The sequence below is a fragment of the Drosophila elegans genome, unplaced genomic scaffold (genome assembly GCF_018152505.1).
Source record: "Drosophila elegans isolate 14027-0461.03 unplaced genomic scaffold, ASM1815250v1 contig_814, whole genome shotgun sequence".
Taxonomy (NCBI): Eukaryota; Metazoa; Arthropoda; class Insecta; order Diptera; family Drosophilidae; genus Drosophila; species Drosophila elegans.
Window position 1 is genome coordinate 20934958 of NW_024546167.1, and position 18656 is coordinate 20953613.

Genomic DNA, 18656 nt, shown 5'->3' on the forward strand with positions numbered 1-18656 from the left:
TGCAAGCACCGCATGATGATGGCATACCCCGCTAAAACAAATCGATATCTAACACCCTGCTAGAGAATATGCATCTTTTCGATATTAATTTATACTTGATTTGTGCTTAACATTTTAATTTAAATACAAATTTTAATTTTTAAATAGGTATTTTGGCATTTGAAAAAATGTTAAATGTTGTAAATGTTTGCTTTAAATTAATAGTGGGTTTAAATAAAATATATTTAATTTTGAAAAAAAAATATCTACTTCATATAATAAATCATCTATTTTACGTTTTTCTTTAAATTAGTAGTAGGTTTAAAAAAAATAACCATTTATCTAATATATTTATGCATTTTTGTCTTTTTAGTGTGTCATCAATTTTAAATCATCCATTTACGATGCTTAGGTAAGCAACTTTTTAATATTTTTCAACAAAACAAGCAAAAATATTATGCCAGGGTATTCATAAATTCGGTTCCTTACATTCCTATTCAAAAAAATTAAAGAAATACGCTTCTTTTGTTTTCATCATATGACTTGGTCTTTAATTGTATGAACTTATAAATACGTAACTGTATGAATAATCTGCATAATTTATAGAAGCTAGCGAGCGGGTATACAAAAATTCGGGAGGAGAGTCTTCGGTTTAAGTACTCGACAACAATATGTTGCCTAAACGTATATCTTAGACTAAATAACTTAGGGATAATAAACTGCCGCTCTACACAAAACTATATCAGATACATATATACACTTAGAGATAAGCTAACGAACTAACGAACTAACAGCGGCGGCGTCTAACCTGGCTACAGTCTTGCGTGTGTGGGGATTTGATTCCAGAATCAGTGCCTCCGTTTGATGTTGTGCGTCGCCTGAGATCTATACAGCTGAATCTTCCGCAGAAGATTCGGGCAAGTCCTACATGCGCTTCTTCTGCGGATGCACATACTTGCAGTTCTTGCCCATGTTGCAGTGGCCGCGCATGAATTGCTTGCAGATGCCCGTGTTGCCACCACTGCCACCGCCTCGATTGGAGCCAGTTCCCGCTGACCGCCAGTTGCCGCCGCCGCCGGAGTTGTCCTGGAAGTTGTTGCCACCGCTGCGCCAATTGCCACCATTGTTGTTCTTATTCCGATTGTTGTTGTTCCTGGGACCTCCATTCTGCATGGGTCCAGGTCCCATTCCATTCATCATAGGTCCATTAGGTGGCCCGTTCATCATGGGCGGACCATTGGGTGGCCCGTTCATCATGGGCGGACCATTGGGTGGCCCGTTCATCATGGGAGGACCATTGGGTCCCACCATTCCCGGAGGTCCAGGTCCCGGACCATTCATCATCATGGGCGGGTACTGATTGAATCCCGGTGGCGGTGGTCCACCGAATGGCGGCATGCCCATAAAGTTCTGCGGCGGCATATTGTTCATGTTGTTCATGTCCATCCCTGGACCACCAACCGGTGGCCCATTCATCATGGGCGGCACACCAGGTGGCATACCCACACCACCACCGGGACCCATTTGATTCTGCCAGATCTGCGGCGGTCCATTCGGCATGAGATTGGGTGAGTGCGTCATGGGCGCTGGAGCCGGCATGCGACCCATGAACGGATCAAAGGGATTGGCCATCATATTGGGTCCGGCGCCACCCAGCACCGGCATCATATTCTCACTGAAACCCATATCCGATCCACTGTTGCTCGCTCCCATCCCGGAACTGCTCGCATAGCCCTTGGGTTCCGGCCACGCTAAGGCACTGTAGTCATTGACAGCATCCGGATTGCCAGTCAAATCGTCCATGGGTATTACGGGAATGTCATGGGCAAAATGTGGCTCCAGTTCCGCCTCGGCAGCACTATCGGGAATCATGTCGGGGGAGAAGTAGAGAGCTCGCAGCGTGGTTGCCTCCCTGTCCATTTGCACTTGTCGCTGCTTGGAGAGATTGCCATTGGGGTGATCGGGCACATTGTCCACTTCGATCAGCGGACGCCACTCCATTTGCGGCTCCATGGTGTCATCGAAGCCACGGCGCGCAATCGTCATCGCATCCCGTTCGCTGAATCGCTCCAGATTCTTCATCTCCAAGAAGGTCTGCTTCATCACATTCACGCGCTCCGATCGATCCACCTCGAAGTATTTTATTTGGGTGAGCTTGTCCTCGGGCTGCCAAGTGAGCTTCTTTTTGGGGCCCTTGCGACGGTGCAGCATGAGGACACCAGGTGGTCCATTGGGACCACAGCCAGGACCTGGTTTCCTCGGCTCCTCGGGCAGATCGTCCGCCGTGTCAGAGGTGTTGCCCGCTTCGCCTCCTTCTCCACCTGCCGCCGCCTTTTCCTTCTGCACCTTCTGCTCGATGTCCTCCTTGACTCGTTTCAAGGGAATATCATCATCATCGACATCCGTATCCTTGCTGGGTGATCCAGAGCCTCGAGCATCGTCGTTCTCCTTGCTGCTATCGTCCGACTTCTCTTCACTCTTCGAATCGTCTAGCGTGTCCTGATAGAACTTCAATGGTGCCACCGGGGAATCCTTGTCCGTGGGGGAATTGGCAAAGTTTCGCTTACGCTTCACCACCTTTTTGGGCTCAATTGAGGCGGCCAATGCATCCGAAAACAGATTGGTCTCCACCAGGGTTTGAACTGAAAAAAACAACAAAGGAATAGTTAGCAATTGAACTAGTTATTTAGTAATAATTTGTTTGTTTAAATAATTGGTTGAGGGTTTTTTGCTAGGAGTTGGTCAAATTGGTGGTATTTGCTTTTGCTGGAAATCAGGAAAAGTAAAGTAAAAATAACAGACTGCTGCCCACCCACTTAAGTCCCATAATTTGAGTAATTAGGGCGCTTATGAAAATTTTAAGTACTAAACAAGCTAATCCAACCTAAAAAGATGGAAAATTATTAACAAGTTTTTATTATAAAAGTTGTAAAAAGGTATAGGGTAGTTCATCTTTTGAAAATTAGTATGTCTTTGTAATAAACAACTATCTTCCTAATGATAGTTATTGCGTTTATATCTGAAGTTGATCGGAAACTGATAAAACTCAATATTATAGTATACAGTATTAGTAGAAGTGTTGCTTTTTTTCTATTCTGCTGCGTAGAAGGGGTATTAAACAGCACTTAAACTTATATTTTTTTTAAGGTTAAGATTTTTGACATTTTACGTTAGTTTTTTTCTTTATTTTTAAAGATCGTGAATTTTTTTTGCCAAATCAAAATTTCAACTTTTGTTATATAACTGTCAAGTATAATTTATTACCAACAAAGTTTTTAATTTAAAGGATCAATGTAAATTGATATTGATCTCAAATATACAAAATTTATTAGAACTTATATAATTTCTTAAAAAAATTTAAAAAAAAAAAAAAAATGTGTACTACTTGTTTACTACTCAAGTGTTAGTGGAATTTGTTACGGACAGTGTTTAATTGAAAACTTTAATATAAATAGCTTTTGGTCTTAATTAGCTTTGAGGCTTTAAAATATTTATTAGGATCCTATAAACTTTTTCAATAAATATGAGACTAACTTAATTCAAATAGATTACTAAAATCTTTGCTTTCTAATCGACCAAACATAACAGCGATCAGATCAGGCTCATCGTGCAGCTCTGCCGACAAAGTGACGCATCCGTGCTGCTGATGATGATGCACTGAATATGTGGAGTGGGTGAACACGGGGGGGATTCCCTTATCTAACCGGGAAAACAATCATGGCGACCCTCGGTGACACACGACGCACGACAATCATCGAGGCCAAAGCGAAGCAGCTGGGATTCATGCCCACGGGGTGGTGATCCACCTACCAAACGTCTAGAACCGCCAGCTCAAGTCAATAGTTTTTCGTTTTAGTTTTTCTTTTGCGCTCAATGCATTTTTTTATTCAATAGAAAAATCGTATTTTTCTAGAGGAAATCGTATTTTTATTTGTAAGTTTTTAAAGTGGGCTTCGAGCCAATGGAATCTACATACCTTATAGCTAAGCTAAGCAAAATACGTTCAAGATTTGAGAGTTTGGGATACTTAACACCAAGCGGCAGTCGCGGCGGCAACATCGTCTGTGCCTCAGATTTCTTTTGGATTTTGGTTTCGGTTTCAGCGCATGCGCAGTGTGCCCCGAACTCGAACTTCGAACTCGGACCTCCGGACATCATCCTTCGTCAGCCGGTTGGAAACAACGTCTTTAGACTCACACACTTTGGTAATTTACAATTCAATCTCGATCTAGGGGATTTGCCCCACAATACATAACAAATGCAAAGTAGCTACTCAAAAACCCCACACACTTCTAGAATTTAAGACCCCATCCCAAGCAAAATTAAACACCTTGAGGAGAAAAATAATACGGCGGAGTACGAGACTTTCGAGACTCCGATCGAACACAAAAGCAAAAACCACCAAAGACTCCGAGCGCTGTGAAATGGAATGGAAAAGAAGGAGAGCATTAGTAGGGTTTTTCGAAATCGGATGCTTACTCTTTTTGGGCGCAATCAGTTTGGCGGCTCCGGGCCGCTCCACATGTCCGGCGATGGTGTTCATGTCGATCTTGGCCTTCTTCTCGGTGGGCGAATCTCTGGGCGGCGGCGAAGGACGCTTCAGCGGCGGCGGTACAGCCAGTAGAGTAGCAGCTGGTGCCGGTGGAACCACCGATGAAGTGGGTTTCTTCAAACCCTTTCGCGAGGGAGGAGGCGGTGCCTCTTCTGTCAGACCGTGCGATCTGAATTTGGACTGGTACGTCTTCACCGTGGCCGTTTTCTCCGTATCCCGGCGTATCTCTATCGAAATCGAGGCCTTTCTGGACATGATCGGTATGGATCTGGGCTTCTGTGCCTCGCTCTCCTTGGCCAAAGCAGTGGGAGATGCACTAGCAGATGGTGCTGATGCCACTGCTGGCGGAGGCATTAGCTTGTTATCTTTGTCCTTCTCCTGCTTCGACGACGAAGAGGATGATGACGAGGACTTGTCCTTGCGATCTTTAGACGAACCAGAACCAGAGCTCGACGACGACGACGATGAGGAGGATGAGGACTTTGAGGACTTGTGTTTATTCGAGGAAGAGGATGAGGACGAACCGCTGCGCTCTCGGTCCTTGCTTGAACTGGATGAACCAGAACTGGAGCGAGCCTTGTCCTTATCGCGATGCTTATCGCTCGAACTGCGATGGGAGGAGGATGAGGAGGAAGATGAGGAGGAGCTCTTGGAGGAACTACTCTTCGAAGAGGAGGAGGAATAGGAAGACGACGACGACTTATGGCTAGATGAGGAGGACCTGTGGCTCGAGGAACTACTCTCCTTCTTTCTATCCTTCTCGCGCTCCTTCTCGGACCGTTTACTCTTGTCGCTGCTTTTGGCGCTCTTATGCTTCTTATTATCAACGTCCTCCCCAGACTTAACCTCTGAAGCCGCTGAAGCTGAACTACTATCATCTAAACTGGACGACTTTTTCCCCAGACTGGTGTCAGCAGATACTGCATGGGCCTGCTCATCCTGGTGATCATCCTCCTCCTGGTTGTCTTTGTGCGATGATGAGGATACTGCTAGGGGATCAGCTTCATCTTCATCGCCATCATCTGGCTTATCGAGCAGCGGTTTCCACTTGATGGTTATGCTGTTGGAATTACTGCTATTGGCCGCCGAGGTGATGGTGTATGTGACGGGGGCGCCGGCACTGTCCGTGCTGTCCGAGGACGAGGCAGAGTCCGCCGGAAGTCCTGGAGCAACCAACGGGGCGGCAGGTGGAGCTGCTGCCGCGATTTGTGGAGGAGGCTGCTGCTGGATCATCACGCTTGTGTTCTCCGTCACAATCTTCAGCCATTGCTCCACCAAACGCTTGGCCAGAATGCGTACACCTGGAAAATGGGGTCGAAGAAAGGCAATTAGTAATCCCCAGGCAGAAAAATGGATAGAAGGATGCTCCAAATAGGCGCGACAACAAGATTCTGAACAGTATTGAACAGGATAAAAAGAGGACTGAACAACAGGACCAAAAAGAACACGAAACTCACCTTCATTGCCGCCATCCTTGCACAGACCCTTGACCAAAATGGGTGCCGAATTGATCTTCAGCCGATTGACATCCACTGGGGAAAGGAGCAATAATTCCAGGATTTCCTGAACCAGGGGCCAATTCATCGCCCTAATGGCATCATTTAACCAAGTGTAGACCAGCGACCAACCGCCCACGGCCATAAAGTCACCCAACAACTCCGTCTTCGTGGACTTTAGTATTTGTACGTAAACACATTTCGAAACCAGTTTTTTTGAATATTTCGCCATCAAACTGTGGGGGAAAGAAAACATATTAATAGAGGCCACCAGGGGGCGCTGCTGTGTTGTGTGGTGAACTTACCCCGAAATGCGTTTCACCTCCGAAGCACTTAAAATTCCACCATTATTGTCCAACAGCACCCGAAGGCACCGCAACAATTGCAATGGCACTATGCGAGGCTATTTAAATATTTCAAAATAAATCACTTTAATTAGACACGGTTGTTCATGGTTATATTCATTTTCAAACTCACCATTTTCCTTTGTTTGTCGCAAGAGAAACAAGGTCTGGCAACACTATAGACCCTATTGCCGTCTCTCTCCCACGCGTGCTGGTATGACCATATGCGTGAAAGTTTGTGTGTATTGGTGCCTGCGTGTGCCGACGCTCGTTTGTTGGTGTGCGTAACTAATGGATACAAAATTTCCACTGATTACGTAATTCCATCAAAATCAGCTTTCGCAAGCCTTCCAAATTGATCTAAAATAGCAGAAAACAACTGTCTGAGAACCGATTTCGTAAAGATAAAACTATGCAGAAGCCCTACAATTCACTTTTAAAACGAAGGAAAAACAAATTTCAGCTGCTGTCGCCAGCAGTTGAGTCGTTTTTTTCATTTATTGTAATAGCTGCTAGTAAACCAATTCCTTGGCAAATTTTTATTGTTTTCTTTTTGTGTTTTTCTATGCTGCGGGAAAACGTGTTCTTCGCGTCGCAATTTTTTTTAGGCACTTGGGAAAATGCAGACGTGTGCTCCGCGGTTATCGATAATCGATATGCGAGTGCAACCCCGCGTGCTGTCCACTCTCCAAAAATTAAAAACTAGCGTGTTACAAAAAAAACATGCGATTGCTTTAACCTTTGTAGCACGAATGACTCTCAGCTTTTCTTTTTGTACAACCCAAGATTGACATTTGGGAAAACAGAAAGTGAAAGCTACTCAGTTTCGCTTAATTTCAAGCAAGTTGGCAGTGCCCTGCCACGCACACAAAAAAGACGCCATTTTGATTTTCACAATTTTTTCACAATGCGTAATTAAATCCGCAACCAAATGAAATGCTAGAAAATTTGCGTTTTTATAGCAATTACAGTATTTACAATATCGGCCACTTTGTATTGTTTATCTTTGTTTAATGCTAATGAATTGTCTTTATGCTAATCTTGATCACGTCCACGCCCCAAAATTAGCCAGACTTTTTGGCGACTTTGTCCGCTGACATTTTGGTCGAGTAAGAACTTAATGAGCCTACCAGAAAATATATGTATATACAATATTTTATCGGCCTTACAATTTTTATATATTTTATTTGCGACGATTTTTCTTTCTCCGAAAATTCCAGCGTGCGCTCGGCTTAGTTTTACAAAATCGTGTGACCGTTAGCTGAGCGTTGAAAAATACCATGAAAAATAGACGTTGCTTTTTTGAATAATACCAACAAGTGTAAACATTTTTTGTTTGTCTTCTAGTATTATTTTTTAACATTTATTTAAGAAATTGTGAACCACATCTAAAGGCTTATAATTTTTTTTGGTTTAGTTACCATTTATTTTATATACATAATACTCCAGAATTCTTTCCCAATCTGTAATAGCTCCAGCCCAGCGACCAGCCGCCCTTTCAACTCCCAAAAAAATGTAAAAAACTTTCTTTTCCGACAACCCAGCTAACACCAAACTCTACCAACGAAAATATAACAAAAATCATCTTGTTCCTTCAAAAACCCAACCCATCCATAAAATTGTAATATGTTTCTCTTATTTTAATATTAAAAATATATTATTATCCTAGAGGAGTTGGAGGTCATTTACAAATGCTGTAAGTTGCCGATAAGCTTTAAGGTTTAAACCTTGAGCTACCATTATATAAATAAATAAACCAAATAAATATAAAATATATATGCTTCAAAATTTATTTAAAAGAATATCAAAACTTCTTTTGTAACATAAAATAAAATTAATACTAAACTTAAAAAATACTGTTAAACTGAAAATGTGATTAGGTCACATACCTTTATCCGCTGATCTGGCAGCTCTGTCAAATCAAGCGTGCAAGAAATTATACCTGTTCAGGAATAATCATATAAAAATACGTAAAAATGAGCGACAGCGAAGCGGAGGGGACCAAAATCAGCACGGAGCCGGTGGATAATGCGTGGTCCATGAAGATTCCGGCTTTTAAGCAGGAGGACAATCCGCACGGAATGGTGGAGGAGAGTTCCTTTGCCACGCTGTTTCCAAAATACAGGGAGCGCTATCTCAAAGAAGTTTGGCCCCTGGTGGAGCAGTGCCTGGAGGAGCACCATCTGAAGGCGGAACTGGACCTAATGGAGGGCAGCATGGTGGTGAAGACCAGCCGGAAGACGTGGGACCCCTATATCATCATCAAGGCGCGGGACATGATCAAACTGATGGCCCGAAGTGTACCCTTCGAACAGGCAAAGCGGGTGCTGCAGGATGACATTGGCTGTGATATCATTAAGATTGGCAATTTGGTGCACAAAAAGGAGAAGTTTGTGAAGCGTCGCCAGCGCTTAATAGGACCCAATGGAGCCACTCTGAAATCCATCGAACTGCTTACCGATTGTTATGTTTTGGTGCAAGGCAACACTGTATCTGCCTTGGGTCCCTACAAAGGCCTGCAGCAGGTTAGGGATATTGTCCTGGAGACCATGAACAATGTGCATCCCATATACAACATTAAGGCTTTGATGATCAAGCGCGAACTGATGAAGGACCCGCGTTTGGCCAACGAGGACTGGTCCAGGTTCCTGCCCAAATTCAAGAACAAGAACATCAGTAAACGCAAGCAGCCAAAGGTCAAGAAGCAAAAGAAGGAGTACACCCCATTCCCGCCCAGCCAGCCGGAGAGCAAGGTGGACAAGCAGTTGGCCAGCGGCGAGTACTTCCTCAACCAGGAGCAAAAGCAGGCCAAGCGAAACCAGGAGCGCAGCGAGAAGCAAAAGGAGGCGGCCAAGCGGCAGGACGAGCGCCGCAACAAGGACTTTGTGCCGCCCACGGAGGAGCCTTCATCCTCCAAGCGGAAGAACGTGGAGGACTCTGCCTCCTCCTCCAGCAAGGTGGATGTGAAGGCCCTAAAGGCCAAGCTAATCAAGGCCAACAAGAAGGCGAGAAGCTGATCTGGATGCTTTTCTATTTGATAGTTTTTTAATTAGCCTTAGATTTATTCAATAAAAAAGATTGTGAGCTGAGATGAAGCAATGAAAATCAAAGTTATTATTGATTTGTTTAATTTTTAAATCGTAACTATCTCTTACTTTTCGTGTGGCTAATATGCAGATTTAAAAGCCAAATGATTTTATTTACATAAGGGGGATTGTGGGATTCGTAATTTTCTTTAATATTTTAAATCATGGAATTTCTAGATTGCTGAAATGGTTTTGTTTTTAGCTTTTTAGTTTTGCATATGTTAAATCACTTTTGTTTTAGATTTATGGTATACATTTTTGTGTAGTTAGTATGTCATTTTAAAAGCCTAAGGATTATAAATTAGGTGTTGCCCTAATATACTTTTACAACTTTTAATTTTGTCCAAAAAAACTTGTCCACAGATTGATCTCGTTCAAATCGTAGAAATCAACGCTACCTAGATTAGAATAAATTATGAAAGCCAACAGTGCGTATGAGTGATAGACTTTAAGGGCAACGCGCAGTAGGACCTTAAAAATTTCATTCAAACGAGGAACACATAAGGTTGGCTCCATTTTTCTATTTTCCCTTTTTAAACATCACGGTATAATTTCTTTGGGTTCACGGCTTTGAAGAAGAAATATTAGCATATATCAATAATAATATCGATATTTCAATGTTAAGCTAAAAAAAATATCGTGATAAAAAACTTAATATTTTTCAAAAAACTATCGATATCTTTGATAAATTTTCCCAGCCCTGCTACGAGTCAGCCAAGTTAGTACGATTTTTTCGTACCAACTGAACTGACATGTACTAAACGCGCTTAAGAAGCGGACGAACGCTCGCGTGCGTTTGACAAAAACAACAAATACGGCGACTGAAAAGCCACAACAATAACAACTACGTTCCGGGGTTATTGTTATTTGTACGTTTGTTTTCCACAAGCGACAACAAAAAAGAAGAAAACGGTTTGTGAGAACCAAAAAGAACGGAGCAAAAGAAAGCCGACTTAAAAATAAAAATCGACGAGGAGCGAGAAGGCACAACACCAAAGGCGGAGGCCAGAAAAAGACAGAAAGAAACGGCGAAGACAGGTAAAGAAGGAGTAGGAAGAAGAAGAGAGGATTAAGTGCTGAACAACAGTTACTTTTAATGTTTGAATTAAAAAATAAAACAATGCTCCAGTGATCGCAGTTAAAAAACTAAAGCCAAAAATAAAACGAAAACCAGTTAAAATACCAGGTGAACGTGACAGAGATTCGGATTCATGCTAATTAGAAAAAGAATGTGCCAGGTGAGAGGATGATATCGAAATGCTAACGAGATATCCATACCTGTAGTGCGAGTGAGTGTGAAGGGAATGCACATATGTACGTGTGTATATACGGTTTTATCACACATATCACAGGAAAATGCGGTCAATTAGAATATTGTACATAGCGAAATTAAGCCTGTATGTGTGAATTAGTGAATGAATTGAACAAAAGCGTTGAAAATCAATACGAAACCTGCCGCCGCTCCCACTTTTGTATATACAGTGATACCTGTAAATAGTGAACCTTCGATTCCGTGAGACCTTTAACATTTAATAACTCTAAAAAGTGAGCGGCTTAAAAATATGCCTTATGAAATTTTGAACTGATCGGTAAAAATTGCTTTAGCTTACATAAAATTGTCGATTGGTAAGCTTTCTTATTTATTTAAACCCATTAAAATTCAAGTAATATGCAGGCTTGTCAGTACCGGCTAAAAACATCCTGATTAATGTTTTTGGGTTTAGTTCTAAAGAGTATTGATGAATGCTTAAAATTGTTTTTCATTACTCGATACGGGACTTATGTTTAATAACATTATTATTTCAAGTAACCACTGTATGTTTACGCACGCATATTACTGTAAAGCCTCACCTGTGTGAGTGCGGCTTGGAGGTGGCTTTGTGTGTGTGCATGTGAGAGACTTGTAAAATATGAACTGCGCAAAGTGAGAGAGGAAATCGGAAAACAGGTGGAAAAGAAAGCTTAAAAAATGCGGTCGGTCAAAAACTTAAGTTGCAGCAACAGGAGAGGGGGGTGGTTGGTGGCGGGCGGAGGAAAAGAGACACGGAGACAAATACCTTTTCAAGCCGCACACACTGATACTCAGACGTCAGTCAACCTGCCACGCATGCGCGAGAGGGGGATGGCAATAGTGTAGATCAGGGTGTCGATGTCTCGCCTTTCCCCTCCCCTCCCAGCCCCCTGCCTTCTCGAGCTGGTTTTCACCCAAAGAACAGCAAAAACAACTATTGTTGTTTGTTGTTTTGCCTTTGCTACCAAAAAGTATGAGCGATAATAAAAGTAAAACAAGTAAACGAACCACCGCCTTTTTATCTAAATCCGTGCTGTCTGAATTATTTGAGACATTAATTCCCATCTCATGGTTATCAGGCCTCAATTAATTATCTTCACCTGAATGAAGTTAGTAGTAGTATTCCACTACGAGTAAAGGTATTTTAAATTTCTTCGGGAATGCCTAAGATATTTATACTGAGAACATTTTAAGTTGTTTCTTGTAAAATTTCGATTCTTTACAGCACTATGTATTTTTATATACCCTAGAAATATTGTGCAATGAATTTGGGAACAATTGTATTTTAACAATTATTTAAACTAGGTGCACACCTTCTTCTAAAAGTAATTTTTTTGCCAATTTTTTTTTATCTTAAAGGAGAACGAGATACACAATGCAAATTTGCTGGTTCTTTTATAAACTTGATACCAAAACTAGTTCAAAAACTAAAAAAACTTAAGCCTTACAAATTCGCATTCATTGAAGTGCGATAATGTTTATCGCGTTTCGTCACTGCCTCCTAAGCTGCTGAAAATAAAAAGAGCGAAAACACAAAGCTGTCAAATTCCACGAGTATGATGCAATATGGGGCTTGTACAAAAAATAAAACGCCGAGATAATATAACACAGCTCTGCATCGTAACAAAAATAAAGACTTTCCAGGGGTGTAGTGGGTCAATGTTTTCTTTTTATATGCATTTGGAGTTGTTTGTTTACTGCGATTTCCTTTTGGGCAACATCGTTTGCAAGATAGTGTACTCTAGCTGACCCCCCAAACAGTTTTCTCTTTCACCTGTTGCAAGTACACATCCCCCCTCCCCTTGACCCTGCGCCCCTGGCAGATAGGTACACAGGAAGAAAGATTTTAAATTTTTAAACTTGATGAATTTACCTATCAGTTTGTTAATTTTAAAAAACTATATTTGCTGGAATACTACATTGATACCAAAACCTTTAATCAGATTTTTTTAAATTTAAATAGTCTTTTAAGTGAGAATAATCATTTATATCATCATGAATTTAAAATATTTAACTATTTACGTTTAATTTGACCTCTGAATTTTGTTATGTGTAGATTGGAATGTCTCTGCCGCCGTCGACTGTGCAGTTGGCGTCGCAGTCGGCGCCTGAGCCCAGCCTTAAACAGGGGAACAGTTGTTACTTGAGTCGAGGGAGCGGCTGAACTATAGTGTCTGTTCGTTAGTGAGATAGAGAGAGAGAGAGCGAGGGAGAGTGTGTTTGCAAATCTCAGTTTCACATGTGTGTGTTTTTGCAGGTGTGTTTATTTGCTGCACAGAAAAATATTAAGATCAGTTCAAACCCGATATTGATTTTTTATTTATTTTTAAATAAGAAAACAGTTAAGAACATTTAAAACTTGATACAAGAAGGTTTGAAAAATGTTAAGATCACTTTAAGCCCGATTTTGATTTTATTATTATTTTGTTTTAAGCACTTCGGTTACAAGATTTGTCAAATATTTTGATATAATACTGACACACTATTTGGTTAAAAATTCTTTTTTTTTCTTTATAAGAAAGTCCTCAAATATTAAACCTTAAACCCTAAATTGCCAGGATTATTTGAAATGATAAACTGGCTTAATTTGATAAATTATAGATAAACTTTAATTGTGTTGCTTTTTATTTGCTGTCCAAATGTAAAATGTCACCATAGCTTTGGTTCTTCAGCGACCTTGAGAACTATCCAAATGTTATTTTCTGTGTAGCACAAGTGGAGACAATCAGTTAAGAGGCAAACCCGGGGAACTCGCGCGATTTTTGAATTCCAATGCTGATCCAAGCCAACAACGAAATGTTAAAGTTTGAGAATAATTGCGGCCATGTGCGGATCGCTTTTAAGTGTATGTGTTATAACGTTAGTGGCTGTGTGGAATGCGGTCTGAGTCAGAGTCTCATTGGCTGCGCAATATCTAAGGGGCTAAAGAGGATTTAGGGGGTTTTAGATGGGAGCTTAGAGAAAATCTTAAAACACTGAGGGATTATCTAAGTTTCAGCTGCACAAAATACAAAATGATTTTATACAAAATGATTTTATACATTTTCGAAGATCAATTGTTGTACCTTGTATCTAAAACTTGGTCAATGCAAATTTTAAGATCTTGAGAAAACCAAATTGGGAACGCAGACCACACCCTTTAAAAACTCATGTGTCAATGTGAAACTCTTATTTGGCAGCCTCCCAATGCACACAGAATATTTGCAATCTAAAAAAAAACTAAAGCCGGATTTCTTGTGGTGTTCTTTATTAAGGAATTAATTCAAGTTAAACATGTTTTTGAAGTCCGCTTAGAAATTCTGACATCCCAAAAATAAATACAAATACAAAAATTATATATTGGGTAATTTATAACTGATAATTCTATTATCCAATGAAGCAGAATTCATTAAAGTAGTAGCAACGTTATTTGTAAACCAAAGAAACATTTAAGTGATGTTCAACCGACTTTCTAAACGGTAATAACACTTTTGGTATTCAAAATATTTAAGCCCAACCTAATTGTTTATGAATAGCTTAACTTTAGCTGGCATTTAATAATCTTAAGTATAATTTTTCCTATTTTTCAGACTGAGTTTCAGGCGTGGAAGCAAGCCTGAAACCGGATTGGGAGACACTATGGTGAACCATCATTCGAATGGCGGAGGCAGTGCCGGAAATAGCAGTGGAAGCTTGAGAGGAGGCGGCGCCCATGGTGGTGGTGGCGGAGGAGGAGGTGGAGACTACTCCGGAGATGATCGCAGTGGCGGTGGCGAGGAGCGGGAGCGGATGGAAAGCGATCTGCACGACAAGCCCACCTACCTGCTGGAGCACCTGGCCACCTTTACGGTGAACAAGGAGTCGGGCATTGTGTATCCCGCAGACGGAATGCGACGACTCCTTCAGCTGGAGAAGACCACTGGGATTTGGTCGCAGAAGATGCAGCTCTGTCTGGACTACCAGTGGGTTCTCATCATGGACTACGAAACGGGGGTAAGTCCGGAGTATTGTCTTTTTAGGCCTTTAGCTTATCGAAATCCCTCTTTTCCAGAACATCATCGAAAGATTTCCAGCTTCCCTGGTCCAGGAGCCCACCGCCTTCACCTCCAACGACGCCATGGAGCTGTACAACAACATTCTGGTCTTTATCGTGTCCGGAGGCGGTGGTTCCCGCTCCGAGATGCACATTTTCCAGGTGAGCATTGTAACTCTTATTTTATGATTGTATGATGGTAAAAAAAAAGTAGGAAGCAACCAAGCCTTTCTAGTTTGAAATTACCAAATTGATAAAGCTAATTTAGAATTCCAAAATTTATATTCATTCTTTTTAAGTGGAATGTGTCATGCAATTTACTGTAGCTTATTTTCAGTAAAATGATGTTGTTTAATTGCGCAAAAAAAAAAAACTTGACATAAGATTGTCACTGGTCGGTTGACACATGATATGTACAGTGCACATATTTAATCCGGTTAAATTTAAAAATGGTCACTGCACTTATCGCAAAAAAATAAAATTTACTTTTACATATGTTATCAGTGTGAGGTTGTTACTCATTTCAGTTCTTAACATTTTGTTGATAAAGCTTTTTAAATTGTAATGCAGCTTATTTTCAACAATTTTTAAACGTTCTTTTATTTGTTTACTTACATTGAGTTTACTTTTCATCGCTAATCCAAACGAATAATCGACTCTAAACTGATGTTCGTTATATTTGTGCTTGTTTTTATAAATTATGTTTGTAAGGGCACTGAAATATGCCAATTTTGAGAACCCCTGACCATAAACCTAAGTTAATTTCAAAAGGTTTTGATACCCTGTACTTAAGATCCTAAAATCTTCTTTAATTTCACAAGTAATAACCCTTCAATTGCACTTTTTTCTTCTTACAGTCACAAAGCGTGTCCGCTGTTCATCTGGTGGAGGACCTAAAGCAGCTGAGAAGTGGCAAGATGATCACGCAGCAGCGCGGTGCCACGCCCACGCAGTCGGGAGGCGGGGCGTCCAGCATGGCCATGATGATGAGCAAGACATCCTCGTCGTCGTCGCACAGTCGCGTGGAGTTGCACCAGCACAGGGAGCAGCGGATGGAGCGCGAACGGGAAAGGGAGCGGGATCGGGATCGAGATCGCGAGCGTGAGCGTGAGAGCCACCATCACCATCAAATGCACCAAGGGAACAGCAGCGTGGAGCAGTACGGAATGAGGGCCGGCGTGGTGGGAGTTTCTGGCGAGGATGTAGCCCACATCGGTGGCGAGACGGACTCGGAACATGGTGGTATCGGAGGAGGATTAGGCGGAGGAGCGGAACGCGATGAGACCAGCTCCACATCCAGCGAGAAATACGAACGCGATGTGGCCGTTCTAAATCACTGTTTCGATGACATTGAGAAGTTCATAGCGCGACTCCAACATGCGGCTGCAGCTTCGCGGGAACTCGAGCGGCGTCGTCGTAATCGCAAGTCCAAGAAAAGGGATCCGGGCGAGGGTTTGCTCACCCTGAGAACCCGGCCGCCACACGAGAAGGAATTCGTGGACATATTCGCCAAATTTAAGCTGTCGTTTAACCTTCTGGCCAAGCTGAAGGCGCACATCCACGACCCGAATGCCCCCGAGCTGGTGCACTTTCTGTTCACACCGCTGGCCCTGATTGTGGAGGCCTCTAGTGACACCTACTATGAGTCGCAGCTGCCGGCACGCGTGGTGAATCCCCTGCTCACGAGGGAGGCCATCAACCTGCTCATCAACTGTGTGACCAGCAAGGAGACGGAGCTGTGGCGTTCGTTGGGCGATGCCTGGGTCATACCGCGCGATCAGTGGAAGGACGATGTGGGCTCCTATCATCCGGTCTTCCTCGATGGCTGGTCACCCGATTACCTGATCAACGATGAGCTGGAGCCGCCACCAAATTCCCCGCCCGCTCATGTCAGCAAGCGCCGACTGGAGGTTCAAGCGGGATCTGGACTAAATGGTCGTGGAGGAGGAGGCGGCGGTGGGTACGATGACTACGACTCGGGGAACGGGATGAACATGGCCATGGGCATTGAAAAGTATACCATCCACCATGGCAATGATGTGTTGAGAGAAAGGGAACGCGAGAGAGATAGAGCGGGAGCCATCAGCGCCTCTGAATTCAACACCCGCAGCGAGCTTTCCTTCGACTCGATTGAGGGAAGGGGCGGACCACACGGTCATGGCGGCCATGGAGGACCAGGAGGACCGGGACCAACCCTCAGCGCCATCACAGCTGGTCTGCAGAATCTGCATACGCGGGAATCTCGTTCCGGGGGCAATGGATACGGTGGCTCTGGTCCAGGACCCTCTTCTGAATTGGGCGGCGGCGGCGGAGGAGGAAGGGGTGGTCCACCAAATGTCAGCGACGATCAGATGCTCGAGTCCTGGCTGGAGGATTTGCAGGCGGCGGGTGCCAAGATTGTGCTGGTCACCTATCCACGCACCGCCAACAACGACAAGGAGCTCAGCGTGATGCGGGGAGAATATCTAGAGGTTGGTATTGCTTTCTTAAATTTATGTGTGTAAAACTGTGCACTGAAATCTAATAATCAATGCGGAGCGTAAACCAATAGGGCTATGTCCGAACATTTGAGTTCAATGTATTTTATAAATTATTATATTAACAAAACGCACAGCCAAACTAATTATTATTATAATAATTTTTTTTTGAATTTATATAGTTTTTGTTACAACAATTTTGGTTTTTTTTTTGTTATTTTTTAAAACATGATAGTTTTTTTAACTCTAATTTTTTTTCACTTTTCTATTATTAAGATATAAATTTCGATTTACCGTCAAAAAATGATACTTTTAAAAGATCAGATTTTATTCCATTGCACAGGGCATTTTAAAATTGGTCCAAAATTGATATAAAAAAAAAAAATAATAAAACTGTATTATTTTTCTCTTAACTTTAGATCCTTGACGACACCCGAAAGTGGTGGAAGGCGCGCAACATGCGGGGACAAGTGGCCCATGTGCCCCACACGATCGTTACCCCTTTCAATTTCGGCGATGGCGATGGAGCCCAGTTCTACGGGCAGCAACAGCAGCCAGGACAGGCGGGTCCTCCAGGCTCGGGCAACAAACTGCGATCCGGGGTGGGTATTCCATCCAGTTGTATTTATCAAATGCCATACTAAATGACATATTTACAAACCAGGACAACGCAGGCATGGAGCAAAGATCACCGGATCCCACCGACATGATGCGTAGCAAGCATTTGGGCAAGAAGGGCGAGTTCCGCTACTTCTAGGATCGATCGATATACGATTACCGCATACATATACACATATAATCCGTAGTGAGAATCCGTAGCATTAGAGAGAGAGACCAGACATCAGCAGTCCCGTCTAGGAAGCTAGTCCTGATCCCCAACCGATTGGATTAGCTCCGATGCTTTGCACTTGCTCGCAGGAGAGTGTGCAAACTATAACTAACCTTAAGACTAACCTAAGTGGAGCTCCAGATTGGAACTGTTGACTTGAAGCTGATGCTGATCAAGATGATGATGAAAAAGGGAGGCGACGGCAATAATTTGTTTTAATAAAATTATATCCAAAGGATCCCTCTGATTGTTGTAATCAATGATAAGGTCGATTGCGATAAAAGGACATCGTTTCATAAGTATTGGTAAGGAATACTAATACTGATATTGGTAGACTTGTTAATAACACCATGTCGAAATTGGCTAAGGCAACCGTTAAACATAGAAAATTAACGGCTGAAAGGAGTGAAGAATTGATTTTGGCATAGCAAAACCATAACTAAAGCATAAACAAATTATCTAATAACGAAAAATTTGGCTACCCACCATAAGGAATATGTATATTTTTTAGATCATGATGAAATCGATAAAATAATGGTTATGATATAACAGGGCTGATATATTCCAATGATCTTTACTATAAGCTAAGG

General features: G+C 42.3%; 3 protein-coding genes across 7 annotated transcripts; 2 read left to right on the plus strand and 1 right to left on the minus strand.

The window, feature by feature from the left end:
* Positions 1-502: 502 nt before the first annotated feature.
* On the minus strand, positions 503-7639 carry LOC108149380 (serine/threonine-protein phosphatase 1 regulatory subunit 10). 3 transcript variants are annotated; one of them, XM_041710246.1, is made up of 7 exons: positions 7541-7639; positions 6505-6731; positions 6333-6430; positions 5989-6263; positions 4459-5832; positions 1245-2621; positions 503-1214 (listed from the first exon to the last, which is right to left on the minus strand). In XM_041710246.1, the coding sequence occupies exons 2-7, from the start codon at positions 6505-6507 to the stop codon at positions 904-906; spliced, it is 3438 nt and encodes a 1145-aa protein (XP_041566180.1). In that variant the 5' UTR covers positions 6508-6731; positions 7541-7639; the 3' UTR covers positions 503-903. The 3 variants fall into 3 exon arrangements, with proteins under 3 accessions (XP_041566180.1, XP_017132398.1, XP_017132406.1); XM_017276909.1 differs by having other exon boundaries at positions 503-2621; XM_017276917.2 differs by having other exon boundaries at positions 503-2621; positions 6799-7623.
* Positions 7640-8273: 634 nt separating this feature from the next.
* On the plus strand, positions 8274-9481 carry LOC108149564 (KRR1 small subunit processome component homolog). Its single transcript, XM_017277204.2, has one exon. It carries the CDS (start codon positions 8348-8350, stop codon positions 9386-9388), a length of 1041 nt encoding a protein of 346 aa, XP_017132693.1. The 5' UTR covers positions 8274-8347; the 3' UTR covers positions 9389-9481.
* Positions 9482-10192: 711 nt separating this feature from the next.
* Positions 10193-18304, plus strand: LOC108149340 (epidermal growth factor receptor kinase substrate 8-like protein 1). 3 transcript variants are annotated; one of them, XM_017276833.2, is made up of 6 exons: positions 10193-10495; positions 14318-14720; positions 14779-14922; positions 15618-17231; positions 17657-17839; positions 17902-18304. In XM_017276833.2, exons 2-6 carry the CDS (start codon positions 14367-14369, stop codon positions 17992-17994), a joined length of 2388 nt encoding a protein of 795 aa, XP_017132322.1. In that variant the 5' UTR covers positions 10193-10495; positions 14318-14366; the 3' UTR covers positions 17995-18304. The 3 variants fall into 3 exon arrangements, with proteins under 3 accessions (XP_017132322.1, XP_041566190.1, XP_041566189.1); XM_041710256.1 differs by lacking the exon at positions 10193-10495 and adding an exon at positions 12914-13005; XM_041710255.1 differs by lacking the exon at positions 10193-10495 and adding an exon at positions 14114-14206.
* The last annotated feature ends 352 nt before the right edge of the window (positions 18305-18656 follow it).

What these genes read in the sequence shown, in the direction of transcription:
- LOC108149380 (XM_017276909.1), bottom strand. An exon ending in CAAGGATGGCGGCAATGAAG is followed by an intron (nt 5,833 to 5,988) that starts GTGAGTTTCGTG and finishes CCCATTTTCCAG; the next exon opens with GTGTACGCATTCTGGCCAAG. An exon ending in ACTGATTGCGCCCAAAAAGA is followed by an intron (nt 2,622 to 4,458) that starts GTAAGCATCCGA and finishes TGTTTTTTTCAG; the next exon opens with TTCAAACCCTGGTGGAGACC.
- LOC108149564 (XM_017277204.2), top strand. Translation starts at nt 8,348, where the DNA reads ATGAGCGACAGCGAAGCGGAGGGGACCAAAATCAGCACGGAGCCGGTG.
- LOC108149340 (XM_041710255.1), top strand. Translation starts at nt 14,184, where the DNA reads ATGTTCAACCGACTTTCTAAACG. An exon ending in TCATGGACTACGAAACGGGG is followed by an intron (nt 14,721 to 14,778) that starts GTAAGTCCGGAG and finishes CCTCTTTTCCAG; the next exon opens with AACATCATCGAAAGATTTCC. An exon ending in GCAACAAACTGCGATCCGGG is followed by an intron (nt 17,840 to 17,901) that starts GTGGGTATTCCA and finishes TTTACAAACCAG; the next exon opens with GACAACGCAGGCATGGAGCA.